Source organism: Parus major, chromosome 3, assembly GCF_001522545.3.
Source record: "Parus major isolate Abel chromosome 3, Parus_major1.1, whole genome shotgun sequence".
NCBI lineage: Eukaryota > Metazoa > Chordata > Aves > Passeriformes > Paridae > Parus > Parus major.
Window position 1 is genome coordinate 61,655,249 of NC_031770.1, and position 23,305 is coordinate 61,678,553.

General features: G+C 39.7%; 1 protein-coding gene across 1 annotated transcript in view; it reads right to left on the reverse strand.

Moving 5' to 3' along the window:
- RNF217 (ring finger protein 217) overlaps positions 1 to 23,305 on the reverse strand; it is a 65,471-nt gene that overhangs the window by 25,404 nt on the left and 16,762 nt on the right. The window contains exons 3-4 of the mRNA XM_033512925.1: positions 8,188 to 8,421; positions 1,468 to 1,632 (exon numbers count right to left, since the gene is read on the reverse strand). Coding sequence (XP_033368816.1) covers positions 1,468 to 1,632; positions 8,188 to 8,421 — 399 coding nt within the window. The remainder of the gene's footprint in view (positions 1 to 1,467; positions 1,633 to 8,187; positions 8,422 to 23,305) is intronic.

Here is a 23,305-nt window from a genome sequence, read left to right on the forward strand (position 1 = left end):
CAACCAGATGCTGATTTCAGAGCTTTCCAATTTTCCTCAGTGTTTTGAAGTCTTTCAATTTCAAGCTATGGCATCACAGGCATTTCTTTCTCAAAGACCAAAATATGATACTTAATAAACTGATGAACATTTTCGTATTTGCACAGTGTAAGGCTCAAAGTGTGACATATACTTCGTATGTTTATAAGTAAATCTTCCCATTCAATATCTATTTTCTACAAAACAGTCCAGCTTTGACTACTACTCTGTTGGTAGCTGTGAAAAAAATAGTAAACAATTTAAGAGCAGCCTTCAGTAAGGGCAACTGCAGCAGGGGTATGCAGGGTTGTTGCCTGTCATTTGAGTATTGGGAAATACTTCTCATTTCTTTGAGGGGATCAATGAGATTTTTAGGGTGTTGAGCTGCATTCCAGTGTTGAGTAATGAGAAAGACTTCAGAGAATCATCTAGTTTGGAAAAGACCCTTGAGATCATGAACTTCAACCTTTGATCACCACCTTGCCACCTAACCATATCACAGTCACATCCAGTCATTTCTTGAACACCTCTAGGGCTGGTGACTCCATCACCTCCCTGGCAGCCCATTCCAATGTTTAACAATCCTTTCTGCAAGGAAATTCCTCCTGATGTCCAGCCTGAACTTCCCCTGGTGCAGGGTGCTACGCCCTCTTGTCTTGTCACTGGTTGCCTGGGAGAAGAGGCCAACCCTCACCTGGCTACAGCCTCCTTTTGGGCAGTTGTAGGAAATGAAAAGGTCCCCCCTGAGCCTCCTTTTCTCCAGGCTAAAAAGGAGACTCAGGGGGGACCTCAACCACTCCTCACAGGACTTGTTCCAGACCCTTCATCAGCTCTGCTGCCCACCTCTGGACTCACTCCAGCACCTCAACATCCTTCTTGAAGTGAAGGGCCCCTAACTGGACACAGCACTCAAGGTGTGGCCTGTGAAGTCTCACCTTGAGGTACAGCTCGTGAAGAAGTAACATTTGATCCTACAATTACAGTTTTGCCAAGACTCAGTTTCCCTTAGTTAACTTGTTGACCGAGTATTTCCAGCGTTACTCAGACACTGAATATACTCAAACTCTCTGGAAAACCTGAAAAAGGGCACTGTATTTCCCTAAAGCTTTACATTTCTTTAAAGCTTTATTATAGGATTAATTCATTCTGTAATTAATTAACTCAAACATTTCTATGATTCTAAGCATACATCAAAGCCCCTTCTTAGTAATTTCCATAATATTTCTTTTACCTGCAGACATTCTGCAGAATCAGTGCAGGAACCAGCAAAAAAATCCGACCTATTTTTCTCAATGGGTCATTAACAAGAAACTGCACAGCAAGTGTGAATTTCATTTCCAATGCTGAGCAGAAGCTACAAATTCTCATTTTAAAAAAAATAAAAAAAAATAAAATGTATATTTCAACAGTTTGAAGCCACTACCTGCAAGCCAAGGGAGAGCAGCTCACCTTGCATTTTGGACACTTCTGGGCATTCCTCTGCCCGTGTTCGATTTCGTTGGCCCAGTGACGTAACAGCTTGTCTCCCTTCTTGTATTCTTTGCAGTTAACGCCTTCATGCCAGGGAGAGTGGCACTTGAAACACCAGACAAATTGGCAAGACGGACACTGGATCTGTATAAATGAGAAAACAGCACACATTTGCAAGCTGGGTGCTGATACAACTAGAAAGCCTGTTTTAAAACCACTGCTCTTCAATTGAGAGAGCAGATGCCCAGCAAAGATCTAACATCTTTTGGAGGCTCTGTTTTAAAAACATGAGAGGTTGTGGAAGTTAGCTTGTTCTTTTCATTTTTAAACAAGAGAAAATACAGAATTGTTAAAGCTGGAAAAGGCCTCAATCAAATGAAGGACAAGTAGCTTGATTAAATCACAGGCACTATTTCCCAAAGTGATTGTGTGCCTCAACTGACACAAGGCAGAATCCAGAAAGCTTATTTAATTGCCTCCAATACATTTGGGAGAACACCTAAAAATTAGCTGACAGTTTTCAGTGCAGTGGATCTGTCTTTTTCTAGGAATAAACTGCACTGCCAAGGCTATTACAGAAAGTACTTGGTCTTCTGAAGGGCTCTACAGAATTCAGAATGGGTTATGAAGCTTATATTAGAAATGGTCCAGGGAAAAGGGGCCATGAGTAAGGCTCTCATCCAAGAGCCACAACTACCAATGGGAAGTCAGGCACCTCCTTTTGCTCTTGATTGCGTCAAGGCAAGCTGAGGCTGTGCCAAACAGCCCACTTGCTACAGACCACACCTAATGGTAAAACCACAAGCCATATTCAAATTGAGAAAGGATCTATTCTTTCCACTCGCTCAGTTTTAAATCATTGTGTCAAACAGGTACCATCATCATCACGTCCTCTTCCAGAGCCTGCTTATTCTTTTTTATGAAAAGCTAAGGCAGCTGTTGTGTTTGCAGGAGTCATAAACAGAGGCACATTGCATCTGCTTATCTGACAAAAGACAGGCCTCCAACCTGGATCACAACTAAGGAAAGCAAGAACTAGAAGCCACATTGGACTCAGGCACATCCAGGCTCCTGCAACATGTTCACTTTTGCTGTGTTTGGCAGCAAAACATCTCAGACTCTCAAGCAACTGCTGAGACCTGCCCACCACCTCCAGCCGCAGTCCATGTCTGGTACTGCCCTGGCTTTGTACCCAGCTGATGGATGGGACTAAGGAATTCAACCAGCCAAACCAAGGGTTTTTGGTTATATCTGTGTCCAGACTTGGTTCACCACCAAACCACAGAAACATCTGTGCTGACCATGCATGGTGTGGGGGTGCTTCTCAGAAAAATACATCCTGGAGTGTAGTCACATGTGAAATCCCTGAAACACATTTCTCAACTTCTCACTCCCACCAGCTGCTGTGCCCTCCTGTTGAGTCATGACAACTGGTGTTATGCTTCCTTGACTACAATTAAGAGTCCAAAGTAGGTGCTCTGATCTCCCTTACATATTTTGCTGGGGCTAGCCAAAATTATTTACACATACAATCACTACATCTTGTTTAAAGGGAAACAACACATTAGGACTGAAACATGTGCATTACAAGCATTATTAGTTTTTACCTGAAAACTTGTCCAAGGCCATGATAAAGTATAAAACAAAAGCAATACAAAACAGCCGTCTCAAATTTAATGAACCAGTGACCAAGACACTGAATCAGTAAAAATACACTAACCTGCATCTCTGTTTCCCAGATGAATTCTCCTAATAAAACCAGTTTAACAGAAAGGAAATTTCCTCCTCTGAGGAACCTAAAGAATGAATATATATGTTGCTACTAACCAAACTAACACAGAGCACTGGTTGTTTCCAATACTTTAAAATACTTCTCCAATACTTTAAAACCCAGTAGGCACAAAACACTCATCTAACCTATCCAAACTCATATCTCCAGATCTTTCTTTTTTTTTCTTTTTCTTCCCCATTCCCTCCCAGCACTGAATTTATGTCTTTCAACAACACATGTGACAGTGTCCTACTGATGGGAAGACAGGTTATAGAGAGCATCATATTGTAGGGCTCCATATTTGTTATGTCTCAACCAAAGATGCAGCTTGCAGCCACAAGTGTTCTACAATCTGAAAACTTTTATTAGCTGCAGTAGTCAGACATTTGAAGTGTTGAAAAGGTGGTTAAAAAGCACAAACCCAAATCAACAGGTCAGGAAGCCACAAGTTAAAGCTTCTTCCTTAAAAGAAAGGCAACATTAATTCAAAACACAAATTCAGTGGGTTTGTTTTATGATGAATATGTGACACATCAATTACATATTCAATCTTTCTGTTTGTACATAAGTGAAAGCAATACAGCAGCCACCAGGATACATATTTAAACTTACGCACACTGACATCAGGTGTTTCCAAACAAATTAATCAGAAAGTACTGAAGTACAGGATGAGGCTATAACCGCAGGAACTAAAAATAACATTTCTTACCGCAAATGGCCCTAACTGAACTAGTGAGAACTTTATGTTTCACTACCAGTTTCCTCTTCCACCTGTCACCCAGACAGCACCTTCCTCAGAACTGAACGTGTAAATAGTTTTTGCATTTCAAATGGGCCATTTCGCTTCTCTGTGGGTTCAATGCTTCCTGAGCATAACTGAAGCAAGCAAAGAAAACTATGTCCTTTAAGTAGTTATGAACCTTATTTTTCCTGGAACTAGTGGCTGCAAAAAAAACCCCTAAAACCATTCAAACTTGGATGCAGTGTGATGCCCCTGTGCTTAAGAAACAGAGCAATTACAGCAGTCTTTCACATTCTTATTCCACTTTTTCTCTGCTTTTCTGAAAGAAAAGTCAAATATTATTTGATTCATGCTTCAGTATTTATGTATGGAATCACCGTAGCAAGGACACAAATGCTACCTACATATGATTTTAAACCAGTAAAATATATTATAGTCCAGTAAAGCAGACAAACTATATCTGCAAAACAAAACCTTGTGTTTTTTCAAATACGTTCTCACACAAACATTTTCCCACTTATTTTATGTTTTCTCTTTCTATTGATTAGAATTGAGAGGATGGATATATACACAAACTTCTATGACATCTGGAGATCAGCCTCCCTTGCAACAGACAAGATTGCACAACTTTGTGTTCTAACTCTCTTGGTGCTCAGCTTTCTGAAACACCGACCTTTGAGGCTAACATTTTCCATTTTCTTAGCAAGCCTCTCTACTGCAAGCTACTTTCAGTTTCTTCACCTCACAGGAAAAGACTTTCCAAGACTGATAGATAATTTCAACACAAAATCACAACTCAATGTGACCTGATGATAGCAAAACTGACTGCGCATGAGAAACACTCCTGGAACCTGACAGTACAAAAAGCTTAGAGAGATTTTTTGCTGCTTGGTGGAATGGCAGCTATATAACATGATGGCCAAATTAACTATGCAATTAACTGATTACATGAATTACAGTCTGTAGCTGCAGATACTGTCACTTTATTTGAAAACAAATATGGGCTCCAGCCAAAACAGCTTCCTTTTCCTTCTCCTCATCATCAACCCATCCTCTCTCTTGAAATAGCTGAATAAAAGCAACAACAAAACAAACAAATTTTGTACCCCATTAGGGCTGGTCTTTGATCCAGCTCCCTGTGTGACACCAAAACATCAACATAAGCAAAAGCAGGCTGGCAGGAATGAACAGCTGGGAGCAAGGAGCGAGAGCACAGCAAAATCATCACATCAGCAGCAGCTGAGGCTCAAGGTAGACTGAAGTGATGTATAGCCATGAAAGTATCTGCTACTTAAAACCTGATCCAAAAGCTGTGCTAACAGCTTTATCACAGCATCTCTTCTGGTACAAATTCCAGCTAGTTCTAGAACAACTTTCAGCAACTCTTTAGTAGTTAAAAAAATAGTTTGTGTAACAACTGCATTGAAAAAACACTTACATTTGCAAACTCAAGCACTCAAGTCCTCCTTTTATGTGACATGTATCTCTTGACAAAAGTGAACAAGAAAACTACATTATGAATCTCACAGAGCAGAGTATTGCTTCTCCATGGCAAGTGGCAAGTCAAAAAACTAACAGGCAAAAGCCAGACCTTCCTCACAGAACAAGTCTTCATACTCTAGTGAAACCTTTACCCGTTACATGTACAGGAACTCAACCAGCAATTTTTCAATTTTTGCCCACTTCCATTGCACTTTGCATAATAGCTCTGAACAGAGATTTGTTAGGGTCTTGTCTGCAACCACATTACACTCAATTCAGGACATATGAGACGGGGCAAGGAAATTCTCAGCACTAATGCTGGATCTATTTGTGAAAAAAAAATATTTTATATAGAAAATTAAATAGTTCTCCTTTTGTTCTGTGTGGCCCTAAGTGTCATGGCATACTAATAGTAGAAGAAAGCTTTGGCTAGCAAGTTCTTCTTTTCTTCCCCTTGTTCTTCCTCAACACACATGTTAACTTTCTAGGCTTAGTACACTAAGACTTGAATCTCAGCCAATTGAACTTCTGGACCTAGATCAGCTTAGCTGACACATATCAGCTATAATGAGAATCATTTATAACTTTGCTGCTTCTTTAAATTTCTATGTTATCTGTAATTTTAATACTGTATCAAATTTTAGAAATGGCATTAACATTTTTAAATTATCAGTTCAAATGAAGTCCTGGATTTCAGAGTGCTTTCCCCTTGCAGTGTGTTAAAGAGTGAGTGTACTGGCTGTGCTGTGATCCTACCAGCAGGCTTGTGCATTCGTGTTCCCCACACGACTCAGTTCTCTTGAAGCCAACACTCGCAGTGCTGCTGCAGAATTCATCTGGTGCAACTGCTGTTATATTACTTGCATGTGAACAGGGCAGCCTCAAAAGCCTCCAGTCAGGTGTCTCCTATGCTATACACAAAATAAAATGTGTCTTTGCCTCCAAACAACCTAAAATGCAAGACAAAATGTTTACATGTAATTACACGGGAACCTAAGAAAAGAGATAATACTGGGGTCCACAGCTATGTGTGTATGTAAATTACTCACACAGACTCCATGTCACATATAGTCATCTTTTTAAACCTTCTTCCTGCAACAAAACTTCTCCTTGTGCTAAGCTTAAGATAAATAAAACTGTACCTATACTGGAAAACAGTTGAGGTTCAATGAATATGCTGAAGCCCTGTGGACCATGACCATCCATACTGCTTGCCAGCATTTTCCCAATTATATTTCTGACTAGCATCAACTAGACATTCTTGCACACAACACCTGGGCTCAGCTCAAAGGACACATTTTGCCAGTCTGTTGCCAGGAGATTTAAGCTCTGCAGGTACACACACTGAACCACCACACGACCAATGAACTGTTCCTGGCTTGCACTGTGCATCACAGTCTCCCATTCCTTCCCATTGTAGTTTGTAGGGCAGTTGGGAACATTTTTACTGTAGCATCTTAACTCAAAAAAACACTGGTTATGCCCTGAGGAATGTTCTTAGGTCTGGCAGGCTTGTGATAGAACAGCTGCACTACCAATGACCCACACTTGTGTGACACTAACAGTCGCTGACACCTTAAAAGAGATGGCTGCCAAAGCCTCATCTACCCTGGATTACATCTGATGTGTGGTGATGATGAAGCAGATGGGTGAAGGAGAATAGCTTTGGGCAGAAGGAATTTTACTTGCAGTTTCAAATTTTTTCCAACTCAATGTAAGATGACAGAAATTTGAAAACACTGCATCCAACAGAGTGTGGCATGTAATTCATGCCCTACACAGATATGCACAAATAGCTCATAACTCAGAATTAACTTTACCAACTTTTCAACTCCAATGAATACACAACCTTCCACCTTTTAATCTTCATCCTGGACTGAATCTTATGCTGTGTAATTCGGGCTATCTAAACAGTCATCTCAACTCCTACTGAGGAGAACTGGTTTGTCCAGGAAAGGCCACCTCAATCATGAAATTAACCATAACAAATCTAATAACCGGATGGAAAACTATCACAGAACATGGTGCTGCAGACAACTATTGTCTTCTGGAACTCAGATGGACTTTCAGCACCTCAGAGCTTACTCTAAATTCTTGCTTTTTATCTTTGATTAAAATCACAGTATAAGCAACTCTTCTATGAAAAGAAATGCTGTAGAAATGTTTTTTCCCACCCCTCTATCTCACAAAGTTCTGCATTGTGAATTATGAGACTACAGTATTGTATAACCTCTGGTAAGGGAATGAAGAAATCAGAATCAACAAGCAGGACAGAAAACAGCACTATTACTAAGGCAGAAGCAAAGCCAGCAGCCTATTGTGAATGCCCAGAACTCACTCACACAGAGTTTCAGGGAAAACTTAAAAGTTGTGTGTTTAAAATTATCAGTTATAGTGGTAACTCCCCTTTCCCTGTGTCTTCTGACTGTAACCATATTGTTCGCATGTCAGAAAGAAAACACTCTTTAAATTAAAATGTATGTCAGGACAAATTATGCCACCTACCAAAAAAATACACACTGAAGAGTTCAACTGCTTGAACTAAGTCAATTAAGTATTTAATCAGTGATGTACTACAGGTTTATATTCCTAATCACAGCCTGCATACAGCTCCAGTGAAACAAAAAAGTTCATTTAATGCTCACCAAATGCTGTCCTATTTTTGCAGTGCCATCTAACCCACAGCCCCGGCAAGCATGCTCACTTTGTATTTGTTCTCCAATTTGGCAGGGGTAGGAATGTGGCCTCTCCTCCGGAAGGTTGTAAAGTGCTTGCACTGAGGGCATGGCTTGGTGCTGGAGTCAATGCGGCTGAGTTCCAGGAAGTATTTATACTTGATGATGTCGTCGTGGGGCAGGTTATAGAGGACAGTTGTTTCATCCAGGTGCTCACTGCACTCCGTGATGGGGCATTTGATATCCGCTTGTCCCAGCTGCACCTGTGCATGAAAAAAAATAAATAGAGCTGTATGAACTTTTGCTTGGAAAAGTTAAGCAAGCATTGGTGAATTCTGTGAGGAAAATTAACTTCAAATACTGTGACAATCCAGAGACTACCTAGCATATCGTCTTGAAATTATTTAATTTGTGCTTGGTGAAGTTACACCAAGCACACTACAATTTTTCCAGGGAACATTTTCAAATCCAAACAGAAAAACGAATTACCCTGACAACTGCAGTTATTAAACATGTTCTCTCGGTGTATGTACCATGGCTACATACAACACAAAATCAAATACAAGTCCTAACTAACAGCATCTACCCAGTACTCCATACTTTGGGTGTAATGGTCAGTGCACTGCAGTCCTGGCTCATAAAGGCTGTGAGAAAGCAGACAATAGAAACATTTACACACTGTTTCACTGCAAAATGACCTGAGAATCACAGCACAGAGAAATTAAAAGTCAACTGAGTATCAGCAGCTCTGCCTCAGGAACCCTGAGCTGGTTCCTGCTCAGTACACTCAGTGCCTTTACAGTCTGCTTTCAAGAAGCTCCTTACATGTCATACCACATGCAGAAAGTTTTAGTTGATCTTGGGGCTGATCAAACTAAGAATATACCCCAGAACTCAAGAGTTAAAAGTTTTAAAAAAAACCACACCCCAACAAGATGAAAAAACCTTAATAAAAACTAAAATCAGACCAACAAACAAGCTTAAGGTTAACAGGGCAGAAACTGTTACTGATCTAATGAGTCCTGATAGTCCCATGCGAATCCATATGTTTGGATATCCACAATGTGTTTCTAGAGCTCCTGGATCCAAGAACCGCACTGCACCCCTCATACTTGGCAGCCTTTAACTGCTCGGACTCCATGCCAAAACAGCCGATCCTACTTGGTCTGGGAACACCAGAGTTGCATCTGCTTGGCAGTGAGCCCAAGTTAATAAATCCTGCTGGATCTTGAGAGTATGCAAGGACCCAGCTAGAGTATGTTTGTATCTACCGCAAGTAATCCTGAGAGTGAGTTTTGACTGCACAAGTACAGCTGACCACTATTTCAACTCCTTCCTTCCCCATCTCCATGAAGAGAAAAAGAGTGCAACCAGCATCTCTTTCCAGGAATTACTATTTGAAGGCTGGCAAGTTTGATTTTCCCACACTACTTATTCTTTAACATGCTCAATTAGAGAAACCTGCCAAACAATACACTAAATAAGACAAACGCCTCAGATTTGGATGCAGATCTTGTTGTTGCTTAGTGGTACCAGAAGACACAAAGACCCCACCAATGCAGTATTTAAGCTAAAAAAAGGAGGGAAAAGTCCTAAAGAGCAACACAACGCAACCCTGAGCCACATGGACTCTAACTGAATGATAATTCAGTCAGGAACCAGAGGATTAGAAAAGTCGTAACAGCATGGTATCAAACCCAAGGTTTATACTGATTTCAAAAAGATTCCTACTGCATTACTTCTGTTCTCTCAGCAACATAAAAACTCAGGCGTGCAAAGGGATTAAGTGTATGCTAGAGACAGAAATGCAGGGTGTGGACGGTGGCAGCAAGTCAGACCAGAGCATGGTGGAGAACACCTCAGCAACTTATCACTGCCACGCTGCCCTGAGCAGCCTTGGCTCAAGGCACAGGCAGGTCAGGATGGAGGTAAACCTCTCTGCAGTATGGAGGAGAGGCAGCTCCTCAGAATACACCCATTCTTAGGAGGGAAATTCCCCACATTTCATTTCCAGCTCTAAAAGGTGGGCAGAGCTCTGCCACATGCAAACAACGCCAGGCTTAGTCTGGCTTTTATATGGACAAGATTAAGTACAGGAGGAGTATGTACTCAAAGGCATTAAAAAACACAGAACAAAAAAAAATCTCCCAAACCTCACATACTACATGCTGGGGAACGCCAACATTTTATACCTGTAGGACTCTGATTCACCTGTAGCAGCATGTAAAATTGAAACTGACCACTAGACTATTCTCAGAAGAATCACCCAGTGCATCAAGATGTACTTAAAAGGCAGATGACAATCAGTACAGCACTACAGAGCATAAGCACACTGCACTAAGAGAACAATTTGTTGTAGAAACACAAAAAGCTATTGCACTAGGATTAGCATCAGCTTTTGTTTAGACAAGTATAGGTACACTTTAGAACCGAATAGTGAAATTAATCCCACCTATGACTACATCATTTAAAAAAAAAAAAAAAAAAAGCATTAGGGAGTTATTATAAGAGCCATATCTTTTTGCCAGGAGTAAACTAAGCTACAATGGAGTAGCACTACGTAATGAAGGTGTATTGTATCTGACAGTACTTAAGCACTGCTCATATTAAATGCTAGTTAGAACAAACCTGCATTTATAAAACCAAGGAGGAATACAAAGCTCAACATTTTCTGCACTTCATGCCTACACAGAATATGATTAATATATGTGGTAAGAATCAGGTGTGGTTTCAGTGTTTATTTTGAAAATATGTTTTCCACCCACTTGAAATAAATAATTTTTAACCTCTGTAATAGTTTCAGCTTTTCAAGTTTGGCAAAGCCTAAGCCTTTTCCTGTGTTTTGAATAGGACTGAAGTGAACAGAGCTGGCTTGCTTATTAGCAGTAACTTCAATGGAGCCTTGTCCTACCAAAACAGTCCATCTTTGTGCACTAGCATCAGCAACTGATGGAAGTATCGCTTTAGAGGTGGCCTGTCAGGCTACCTGCTGCTGTAGGCTCATGACATGCTACAGAATGAGAAAGGAAAAAACAAAATCAAACAATCTCTTATGACATTGGTACAAATAATTAGTATCTTTTTTTCCTTCATTTTCTTTTTAAGAGCCTTCTCCTTTCAATATCAGCTTCTCACAATGTCAAACACCCAAGTTTTAAGAAAACCACTGTGTATTAAGAACTTCAGAACCTTCAGTATACAGAATAGCATAGTGTACTCTCACAGCATGAGGAAGGACTTATGTCTAAGAGCAGCTGAGCTGCAGCAGTGTTAAATGTCAGGCAGCATCCTGCTCTTATACTCAGTTGTGCTTCACTTCTGTAAAGCATCTCAGGAGGGGCTACTCTGCTTACAACTCAGAAGGAGAAAGCAGGCTCTAGCTCCTTTCATCCTACAGAAAGGTAGCATTTTAATTATCAGAACAGTATGTACCTCCCCCTGCCAATTTGTGACTTTTTATTTTAAAAGCATTTTTAATGGCAAGGGGTAGGGAGGAGAAAGGGCAGGGGGGAACAGAGACAGAACACACACAGACTCTACATTGATTTACTTACTGCCTAAGAAAGCAATGGTACCACCAACAGAAAACAGAAACAGATGGCATGATACTTTAAGTCAGAAAATAATTTCCACACCCTGAGCCTTCTTTTAAAGGAAATCTTTGTCAGCTACACAGAAAGTAAAGTTCAAAATAGACCAGAAAAGCACTGATTTACACCTGTAATTTGGCCTGCCCCAGGCTGGACATAACGTAACATTTGCAGGCTGTACTTGAGCTGCTGTATTGCAACTATATTCCTTAAAGAAGGGGCCATTCTATTTTAGAACATATATCTACAAAGAAGCATTTTCTAACTGAAACTTCACTCTTAGTTCAGAGATACACATGCTTAATTGCTCTTACTTCTTAAATCTGAAAGTGAACACGACCATGCCAAATATACACTTTATGTAGAGAAATTTAATTTCTAACAGTGTGCCACATTATCCTCTTAAATTACCAAGGAAGTTATGCATTAAAAAAATATTCTGGAAATTCATACATGCAAGGGAAGAGACAGTCTAGTCTAGAGGACTTTCATGCTCTAGGTAAAGAAACAGTTGGATTAAAAATCCCTTTATCTTTAAGTAAAATCCTATTCCTTTCTAGTTCACTGGAAACATTTCTTTCATTTTCACTGGTAAGTTAAAAAGCAGTGAAGAGCTAGTTTTCTTTGGAAAGTGTGTCATTATGAATTTAATTTATTAAAAAAAACAGTAATAATTTGTGGAAAATACCTGAAGGAATCTCCACAATTCATAACTAGACAGTGGTAGGTACTAATCAAATGAAATCCAAGTATATATGATTCAAAAAGTGACAACCAAAGACTGTAAACTTTTACTACACATTTTGCACCTGCTGTAAGGCACTTCTGTGTTTTCAGTACTAACTTCATCAGTCTGGATCCCTGATTAATGCTTGTGATAACCTGGCATTCTCCATCAAAATTCTAAAAAAATCAAATCCCGGTGACATACATTCTGAGCTCATTCATCCTCCCTCCTTGCTCTCAAATGGTACAAATCTCCAGTGCTGCCACAAGACAAGCAAGAATAAACAGCTAGAACTTAAGAGTAATTAGTACAGGAGCTACTTAAGTTGTATCGCTACCAAATAGTAAAATCATCATCTGTTTTGTGTTTGCAACCTCCTCCACAGAACATTTTCACACAACTTCTTGCTTGATATCCATCACTTCACAAACCCTACTCCATGGGGTGTTTGACTCTCACTCCCTCTTTCATTCATTTCTCAACAGACTTGCAAATAAATTACTTCCTGAATGCCTGTCTCATTCAGCTGCTGCACCATTTTCTCTGACAACCATCGGTAACATCACTCAAGAGTCACCACTGCTCAAGAGGGAAGGGCTTCACTAGTCTTTATCAGGGCATGCATCACTGTCCTCAAAAGGATCCAAAATTCTATATTTGAGCTGTTACTAAGACAGCTAAAAGGCCATTTATTATTAATAAGATGAACTGGAGTATTTTCTATCATGTCATCTGTTCACAGAGACCAACCCTGAGAGGGTTGGTAAGGGAGCTCCCCTTCACATGTCTTCTGAGTCTCTGTTCTCCTTTCACAAGTACCACACTTGCGGATGCAGCCGTGACAATGACGCCGTGATTCCCGCTCCACGTGACATTCAGAGAGTCACGAAGGCACAAACACTGCAGGCTTGAGCAGACACCACCTCTTCTAGTTTTGACAATTTGTTCTCAATGAGTTTTGCATTAATTACCACATTGTCAACACTAAAAAAGACACAAAAAGAAGCAGTCTCAGGGCCTTTGAAGTACTTGCTAGTCCCTCATCCTTCAGGTGAAAGACACTCAAAAGCAAGAAGTTGGGAGAGAATCTAAGCGTACATAACTGCAATCCAACCACCACCAGCACATCAAAGATTTGACATTTCTGCTCCAAAAGCAAGTTCTCTGAATGCTTTACAAAGCATATTTAAACACAGCATCAACTTGAATTCTCAAAAGTCATCTGGTTTTTACAACTTCAGCCAGAGGCTGAGACTCCAGCTTCATTCATAACTCTGAGGACCACTGTCAGGAGCACACTTACACACATCCATGTCCCCAGGAGCACTGTGGAATGGTGCAGCTACACACCAGCGAGAGTCACAGCCAGCACCACCTGTGTGGGAAGAGACCAGAATGGCTTTAGCCCCAGAAACAACCCAAAACCTTAACTGGCAAAAATGACCTTGGCTGCCTGGACAAAACCCCACACCATTTTGTTTGCTTCCCGTTCACTTTTTTTTCACTCTGCCATCACAAATATGACCCTCCTAAAAAACTATGAGGATAAACTAGAAAGATATTTTTCAAAATGCACCTAAACTCAACCAAACCTTTTTCTTAAGGCCTCTTAATTTGCTTTCTTATTTGATGACATGTAGTTCAACTCCTTATTTCTCCCCCAGAACTAGATGTTACCTGCTCATATAGATCTGATATCAATAGAAACATTCAGATTTTACTTGTCCTCACCACATAGGGATAGGATTTATAGAAAAACAAATTAATACTGAAATTCTCCTTGAAGGGTCTCAGTAGCAGTACAAGTAACAAAGAAAACTCCATAAACAGTGAAAATTTATCCCACAATTATTTATGTGGAAAAAGACAAAATCATAAATTCATTCTTCTGCTATTATGCTAGGCAGTAGTTGGGTTCCCTCACCAGACATGAGATGTGGAATAGGCTCCTCAGCTCCCATTTGCCAAGCAGTATTTTATTTATTTCAAATAAAATAAGGCAAATCACTGTGTATTTGCACAACCTATTCACTAACATGTATTACTGAACCTCTAATACAGATAAGTCCAACTGCTATCAGCAAGAGTTAATCAACCCTTGGTTTCTCCAACAACAGCTGCTGTTATGTTTTACTGTTGTACCTACAGAAACACTTCATGATGCTTAATATCCTTCCCACAGAAAGTGGTACTTAGCATTTTACTTAGCATAAAATAAGAAAAGCTCTCATAATCAAGCAAAGGACGCAGAAGAGAAGCACACTCTTGCTTATCTCTCACTATTACATCCTGGAAGGTGGCTTCAGAACCTGACAGAGTGGGCATGGATGCAAGTGAATACTGAAAGACACTGAGAACTTTAAACACAAATGTCTCAACTATACTCTTCACCAATCTGATCATCTACATTCCCCAGTCAATACTGGACAGGCATTTTATAGCTGTTCCTAAACTATCCTGCTTTCCTTCAGAAAGATATCTACAACTACTTTCCATGCCTTTGCTAGTTTTGAGTTTGTGAGTTTTCTTGTATATGTATTAATAATCAGTATTTTCATGCTTGACTATCAGGCATGAAGCCAAACTGTGTCCTCGTTACTTGATGAATTTCCTAAAGAAACAGCAGAGTTGCATAGGTACAAGCAAAAGCAGAAGAAAGCCTGAAAAGTATTTTCAACCTGGCAGGTCATTGTCAGGAGTAATAGTAGACATGAGGGTAAAATACCACCACTTGTCTTCCCCTACAAACAGGGTAACTTGAATAACTTCTTTATGTGATCAAGTTGTTACAAAATAGCTAAGTTTTGATTTATAAATTATTTTGCTCTGCCTTAAAGTAACCCATCTCATAGTACCAGTACTAATCCACAACACAGCCGGTTTTGATGAAAAGCTATGCTCCTACAAGGTACCATGAAGGGGCAGAAATTGGTAACTTTCACATGGCTTCAGTGATGGATGTGCATGTTGACCCATTTTCAGGCATAAACCTGGGAAAGGCTAATGCAGAACCAACTTTCAAGCTTCTCCCCACATGCCATTACTTGGACAAACCTTAGATACTGTGCTGTAACTCCAATGTCACATTACTTCATCAAGCTATTTCCCACAGTGCACTGTAAGCTGAAACCACATTTTGATTCATATTTAATGCAATGATGGATACAGCCGCCACAGGGAGCAAACATACAAGATAAACAACTGCAAACAGTACAGCCTTCTCCAGGGAGCTGAGACAAAAGCTTGAACAGTGATTCTGATCCATACCTGGAGAAGTAGAACTGAAATCAAGTGTCACCCCAGCTGCGAGCAAATTACCCATCAGCAAAGAGTTAAACCTAAGATACCTCAGCAGAAACCTATAGCACAGAAAAAAAATCATCTTATGAACGTACAATTCTGTCCTATAATTGATCTAATCCTGTCGAATGCTGTACTCATCTAGTACACAATAATTTTTAAAAAGATTATTAAACAGCTGAGCTATCAGGGTTAATTCTCCTGATGATCAGACTATGGCTGTAATTCTGGGGTTGTTACTGTGTCAGGTCAGTCTACCCGAGAATCTTACATAATAAGGCCCCTACTGAAGCTGGAACTTCAGCTTGATTAAGGGACAGTTTATGTATTGACTGCTGCAGACCTTGCTTGTCAAAAGCAGCCAGAATCTTTATATCATAAAACAATTAGAAACAGCAAAACAAGGGGGAAGCAGAAAATACAGGTGTTGTATACTAGTAAATGTGTTTAGAACACTATAGTCCACTTACCACTTTCCTAAAGCAGAGAAAACATGAAGCAAGTTCATTTAAATTCCTCAAGGCAGTTCTATCAGCTGACAAGGCTATTAATATACTCATTTTCATATCAGGTTTACAACAGGAAAAGAAATTACAACTTCCTTTTTTTTTTTACAGATTTTCTTTATAAAGACAACAAACCAAACCCACTACTAGGTATCTCATCTGCTGTTTATATATGTAAATCTATGTTTAACAGGTAAGTATAATATAACATGACCTTTACCACAAATCTTTTACTATTTAAAAATGTCAATATGGATTTGACAAAGATGTTACAAGGTAGTGTTGTGCTCTGATAGCCTGCTTTTGTGATGAGGCAAAAATGAACAACCAAGGTAGACTAAGTCAAGTGCCCTGGGTTAGACTCAACAAAAATCTCAGTGTTAATAATGAAGAGGAGATTTGATTTGTGCTGAAGTATCATTGTGATCAGATAAGGCGGTGGAAATACTTGCATGTAGGAGAAAAAAAAAACAACAAAACCACCTCAAGATTTCCTTTCCCTGTCTTGAGTTTTTTATCACTTTGAGAGTAACAGCAGTCCCAGACAGTGTATGAATATGGAAAGGTGGGAAAAGGTGTTATCACTGAATTCAGATCCCTGCAATCATCCTTTCTGACTGGTTAGAGACTGACCTGGAATAGAAAGGAAAATGAGGACTCCTACCCACAAGATTTCTCTTTCTGGATGGTATGCCATGTCTACTCTGTATCACCAGTTTAATCCAATGTCTCTAATTAAGTGATCAAATACACGGACCTGAAAGTTTTAGGGTGCAGGTCCACCCAAACCTCACCCATACCAGCTGTTCCCAGTATCCCTCCCCTGGTCTCAGACCCCTTCAGCCAGTCCATCAGATCAGTCAGCCAAGACTGACATTATATCAGACTGCATCATGACTAATGGCTAAAAACTTACGGAAGAAGTCAGTGTAGCTTTTCTTTCTTCCTCTCTTCTTTAGAGAGCAATTGCAAGGCTGCAAGGAGAAGTTTCAGTAAGCTAACACAGGAGACTGAAGTGGTTTAAATTTGTTTTCTAATTTAAAGCAGCTGAGTTAATTCTCCTTGTGACAAATGATCAATAGTTCACAACCCAAGAGAAAAGTGGGAAGCACAGAGACAAGGAGACTTCTTGCAGAGGTAGCAGGCCACCAGTTGTGTTACCTGTCATGTCAATCTACCTTCAGATCAAGTACCAAGCACATCTCATGTTAACTGTGTTTACTTTTAGGAAGCTACAAGCTCAAAATATGCTCAGCAGGTCCTCTCAGTAAAAAAAAACAAACAACTTAATGACAACTATAGCACCGTGGTTGGAGGGGTGCACTTGATCACTGCCTCCATGCGAGTCTAAGCAACAGTGTTTTGTGTACAGGTACCAGAATTTCTTTTCCTCAGAAAGAAGCCTGTATTTTGGTATAGTCAGGTGATTATTAGGTTTATGAGTACTAATTTCTATTTTCCCATTTTGCACAAGTATTTAAAACGCTCAGCAACATGCATGAAAATCCTTCACTGAGCTTCAGGTCTCAGCTCAACATCTGTCCTAACATCCAGCCCACAGCCCTTCAGGTGGTCTTCACACTTTCCACTCCTGTTGGTGCAATTCCTGCTCTCCTCTCAACTGTTTCCCTGAAGGATAAAGAGTCTTATCTGTAAAGCCAGAGCAAGAGGAACAGTCATAAAGTAAGTAGGTTTCTCAAGATGAAGAAATACATTACCTGAAATGAAACAACTAAACTAATAGGTAACCTCAGCAACTTTGGACCAAACAGCAGGGAGGAACTCTACCAACAACTGTCACATATGCTACAAAACATTGTGAAGCAGCTGCCCATAAGAATAAAACAATGATTATTACAAGACATACTATGAATAGAACACCTCATTAACTTGACATACACTGCAAGAACTTTTAAATAAATATGTTTTATTGTTCTGTTCCAACAGTAAAGATGTTGAACCTCTGGAGACTCCAAGTTAAAAATGGTTGCAGTAGGAGAAACTGCTTGCAGTCAGAAGAAAACCACTATTTATTTCTGTCGGTACTGCCCAACCTCTTTACAAACAAAAGTAATTTAAACTTGTCTCAAGATCACCCCCTGCAATAAACCAAGACCCAAAACCAGGATATCCAATGATCATTGATTACAAAGGTTTGAAAAATGATGAAGAGGTTGTTAGATACCTGGATACTCCACTTCTGCAGGGCTGCAGAAACTGGTTTGTCATACTGAATTTTTCTAGAAGCATTTTTGCAGTATCAGAAGGTAACAGTTTCCAAACCACCACCAGAAAGGACTGGGGATCAGGAGGTGACAGGTGAAGTGAGGTGAAGAAGGTATCAAGTCAACTATATGCATCTCCATTTCTGTAGCCACATACTCTAGAAGTAATTGCATTCAATACCAGTTGAGGAAATCCTAGTTTCATTAATTATGTCCAAAGAATTTATATAGTCCTCAGTGGGAGAAAGGCTACTAAGTAGAAACTGAAGCAGCACAGGAGAAGGTAAAAAGAAGGTAACAACACAAGACGGTTTGTATACAAGAACATACGTCTCCAACTCTAGACTTTGCCAGACCAAAAAGAAAGGATCAACAGATTTTGTGACAAAGAGGCAAGCAGATAAACAGAATAATTGCTAGCAAGGAAAACTTTTCAACAGTATCTGACATACACTTTGTTGATATTTTCATTGAAATGGAAAGACCCCACATGATGTCAAACACTGACCTGTCTAGCCAAAATGCTAGTTTTGTTTCGGATTTTTAATCAGATAAGAACTCTTGTTTTGTAGAAAAATAACACAGCAGTCGTTCTTCATTTTCTGTGATTATTCCCTATTATTCCCTATGGTTAAGCAATCATTGACCACCATTCAGCACCAAAACAAGCTTCTCTAGAGGCCTGGGTAGCTGCAGCAATTCACCTCAGAAAGGGGAAAGAAGTTACAGATTTGACAGCTTATTTGGGGAGAGTAAGAAGACATGAACAGAAAATTCAGGAAGAATAAAGAAGAGGGACCCGTATCAGCCTTTCCTAGGAAATTCTGCCTTTCCCAAAATTTGCATCTTTTCTCTCCTGCAGTTTTCCCCTGGAAAAATAACATCCTCTTGCCTGACATTCATGGGGAAAAAAGTCTAGTCTTCAAAATGTTCTGAATCCACCTACTTTTGCTGACTTTAATAATACACATACAGACTGGCTCACCTTTGAATTGTTCCAGTTGTTCCACATTTTCCTACAGGGATGACTCTGCACTTGTAAAGTCTCTTTTTTACCAGCACCAAACAGCAAAAGCTGCCACTAACAGCTGCTGCTGTTGCTATGCAGGAAACTGCTGCCCCAAAGCACACTGGATTTCTGTGCAAAGTAAGGGCAGGAATATTTGTATTTGTGACTTCTGTGGCTTTGAGAGAATGCCCAAAAATTTAGGTAAGTTTAATATATTTTCAAAATGCTCCCTGCAACAAGGAAAATGAGTGGCATCCTGCTGCAGAACTAAATTGAGTTGTATTCACATTTCTAAGAATCAAAACATCATTGCCTGAGAATAAATATGGTTCTAGTCATTTTCTAATAAATCAGGCAATTTTAGAATTTCTGTTCATGTGTGTCTACTTTTGACTCTTCCCAATCACCCCAATACACTATAGGTTTTGAACCTATAGAAGAAGAATCAAAAAGGCTGAGAATTTCTGGCAGCACAGTAGGATAGAAAACCAGACTGATGGTTCCCAAAAGAAGGACTTTTCCCCAACCACTAGGATTTCTAGTACTTGTTAAAACAAGTCTCAGAACTTTCCTTGGTGGCAAGAGATGAAGTTCAGTAACTTTACCACACTTGTATTCACAAGTGGACAGGGAGGGATGTCAGAAGCATCCTTCCAGAGCTAGTCCCTGGCACTGCCCCATGCTCCTTACGTTAACACCAGCTGTCCCACTGTGTGCCTGTGCAGCTACATAATTTCCTGCTAATACAGAGACTTACTAAACCTTTAGTACCAAGTAACACACGATATTAACATTAAGATGGCACATCTGAAATTCAGTGGCTTAACTGAATGAAAGCTACTCTGATTTTCTTCCCTCATACACTCTATGTATTCCCTACATAAACTGAACGTGACATTGTTGAAACAGCTGAAAGGGCACATAAAAGACTAATATTTTTCCATCAAACTTCATTTGAGAACAGGCTAATTCACCCAAACAACATGAAAAAAAGTAACAAAATAAATCTGTTAGAATTTATATTAAAGTATCAATGGTGTGGTGAGGCACTGGAACAAGGTGCTCAGAGAAGCTGTGGATGTCCCATCCCTATAAGTGTTCCAGGTCAGACTGGACGGGGCCCCAGGCAACTTGATCTATGGGGTGGCATCCCTGACTATGGTAGGGAGACTGGAACTAGATTATCTTTAAGGTCTCTTCCAACTCAAGCCATTCTGTGATTTTGTAAAAATGTAACTTTTTAAAACTGCATCACACAGGTAAAAATGACAAATATGAAAAAGCCAAAGGGTGTCCATGGTTAAATCCATAAGTCATTTGCTGACAAGCAATGGCAAACCATTATCAAGAGAAAGTTTAAGAACATTTTATTAAATAACTTACATTTAATGAAAAGTAATAATTAGCTGTAACCTTATGCATAGCATAACCTAATTATAAAGCAATTTTAAATAATGAGGTCTTTGGAGTCTTCTTTCAACCTGTACTGAAATACCTGTCTAATAAAATATTTTAATGTAAGTATGGTAAGAATTATAGAAGACCTAAGAAAATACTCACATATAGTTCAAGTGGAATAGAAAAGTGCCCGAGTCTTTCAGCTGATCAATGATTCCCCCAAATGATCACTTGCATATTATGTTTTCATATGCAGAATAAGTATGCAAATCTTGCACAATGAACAACTTAATATATATAAGAAAGTCTGACAAAACTATGTAACTCAAGAAAGCAATAAATATTATTAAAATTAGGAAAAATAATGAAACCCCATTCCAGTGCTAATTTCCATTCACTTGCACAGTTTGTGTCTCTAAAGTAGAAATTGTTATGCTTAAAAGTGCAAATTACAGTTCTATTTGATTTCTCATTTGCAAAACTACAGCCATTAAGAAAGAACAGGCTAGCAAGTCTACACAGAAATAATGATAAAACAGATCATGAAAGCATTTTTTCATGTGCCCCTTCAGCAATTTCTGCACACCAAAGCTCTACAGAAAACTATTAATTTCTCATAATAGAATATAAATGTCTTGCAAATAAGAATGTCCTGCTCCTAAAACCAGCTTGAGTGACCACAAAGCATAACTCCTAGTGATTCTGAGTGCCAAAGGTTGAGTCTACAAACTGAGTCACTGCAGTAAGTGGTCATTTGTGAGAAGTCCCCAGGGACTTGGCTGGAATCATCCTGGAAGGCTCTAATAGTATCAGGAAGAGAAAAACTGACAACAGTTCTTCTACATTCACTATTACATTATTCCCTCTCATCTCATGGCTCCTAGACTCATGAAAATTGAAATAATCCTCTAATCCTCAAAACATTTCTATGGGAAGAGTATCGGCTTCTACACATTTTTGTCAGCAAGGCAGAAATCAATCCATCATATACAGAGGGAAAAAAACCCCAACTCTTGATCAAAGGGAATTACTACTAGGAGCAGCAGGCAGCTACCTCATGCTGATTAGCTGCTAGGGAGATACATGCCAGGAGGCATCACATCCCAGGCAGAGCAAATGAAGGGAGCAAGCAGAGCCCTGGAGCCTCAGCTGCAGCCTGCAAGCACCCAGCCTCTGCTTGCTGCCTCTGTTACCTGCATTTCTTCTGGTCCCTCTGCATTAGGACTCCCACATACCACAATGGTCTCATTACTCACCAAGCCAGACAGTCATCTTCCACATAAGAAGCCAGGATGTCCACTGGAATGCAGGCTGCCTTCAGGGACCTTACTGTGGCACAGCATCCAGAAACAAGGGCCTCTGTCCCATGCAATTTAATCCACCACAGCATTTTAAAGGGGCTATTAAAACTGCCAGCATGGACAAAACGTGCATCCAAGTTAAGTCCCACAGGACTGGGACACCTCAGTGCTGTAAGAATTAGCAAGTTAAGCCACCTAATGAAAAAATCTGCATATGGTGAAAAACTGCAGTTAAATATTTCATTCACTGTGTACAGCATTTGTAAGCATGAAGACAGACATCCTGCAATACTGAGTTCCTCACTCAGTCACGGAAACACTAAAGATTTTTAGTGTAATAACCTAAATGTGATTTGTTGGGGTGGGGATTGTGTGGGTTTGTGTTTTTTTGTTTGTTTTGTTTGGTTGTTTTGATTTTTAACCACAGGAGCAATCAAGTAAGTGGGTTTCTCCAAAGTTTATGCTCAGAATTCTTCAAACTAACTGTTCACTAGGATTTCCCCCATAGATTCAAGTAGGATGGAACATTTTCATCTGGAAGAAACAAAAAATAAAAATAAATCTAGAAATCTGTGTCAGGACTCTTCAATTCTAACAGCAGACAATAAATTGCACCTGTGATGCAAAAATGGTAATTTTAGTAAATTAAAAATACCCTTGCCAAATTTACAAGAGGACTTCACGTGATTTTCCTATTTTGCTAGGACAGCAGACAAATATCTTAGAATGGAACATCTTGGATTCACATCGTACATGAGACTAGACAAACAGCACACGTGCAGTACTGGCTACCACACAATAAAAGTACTTTTAAGAGACCCTTGGGAAGACCCATTAAACTGTAAATTTGAGTGCAATACAGCAAAGAAAACCTGGCACACCTGCAGAAACTGCTCAAGATACAACCAGAAAAGTAGAACAAAAAGCAACAGAAAAGTCCATGAGTAGACCATAACTTTTACTAAGCCCCCCACTAAAGATGGGAGCACCACAATTCTGCCTATATTCCAGGAACTTTACAATTACTGAGGTGTGCAAATTCAGAGAGCACAGGACCCAATAGCAAACACAGAAATCCAAATGAGAACATA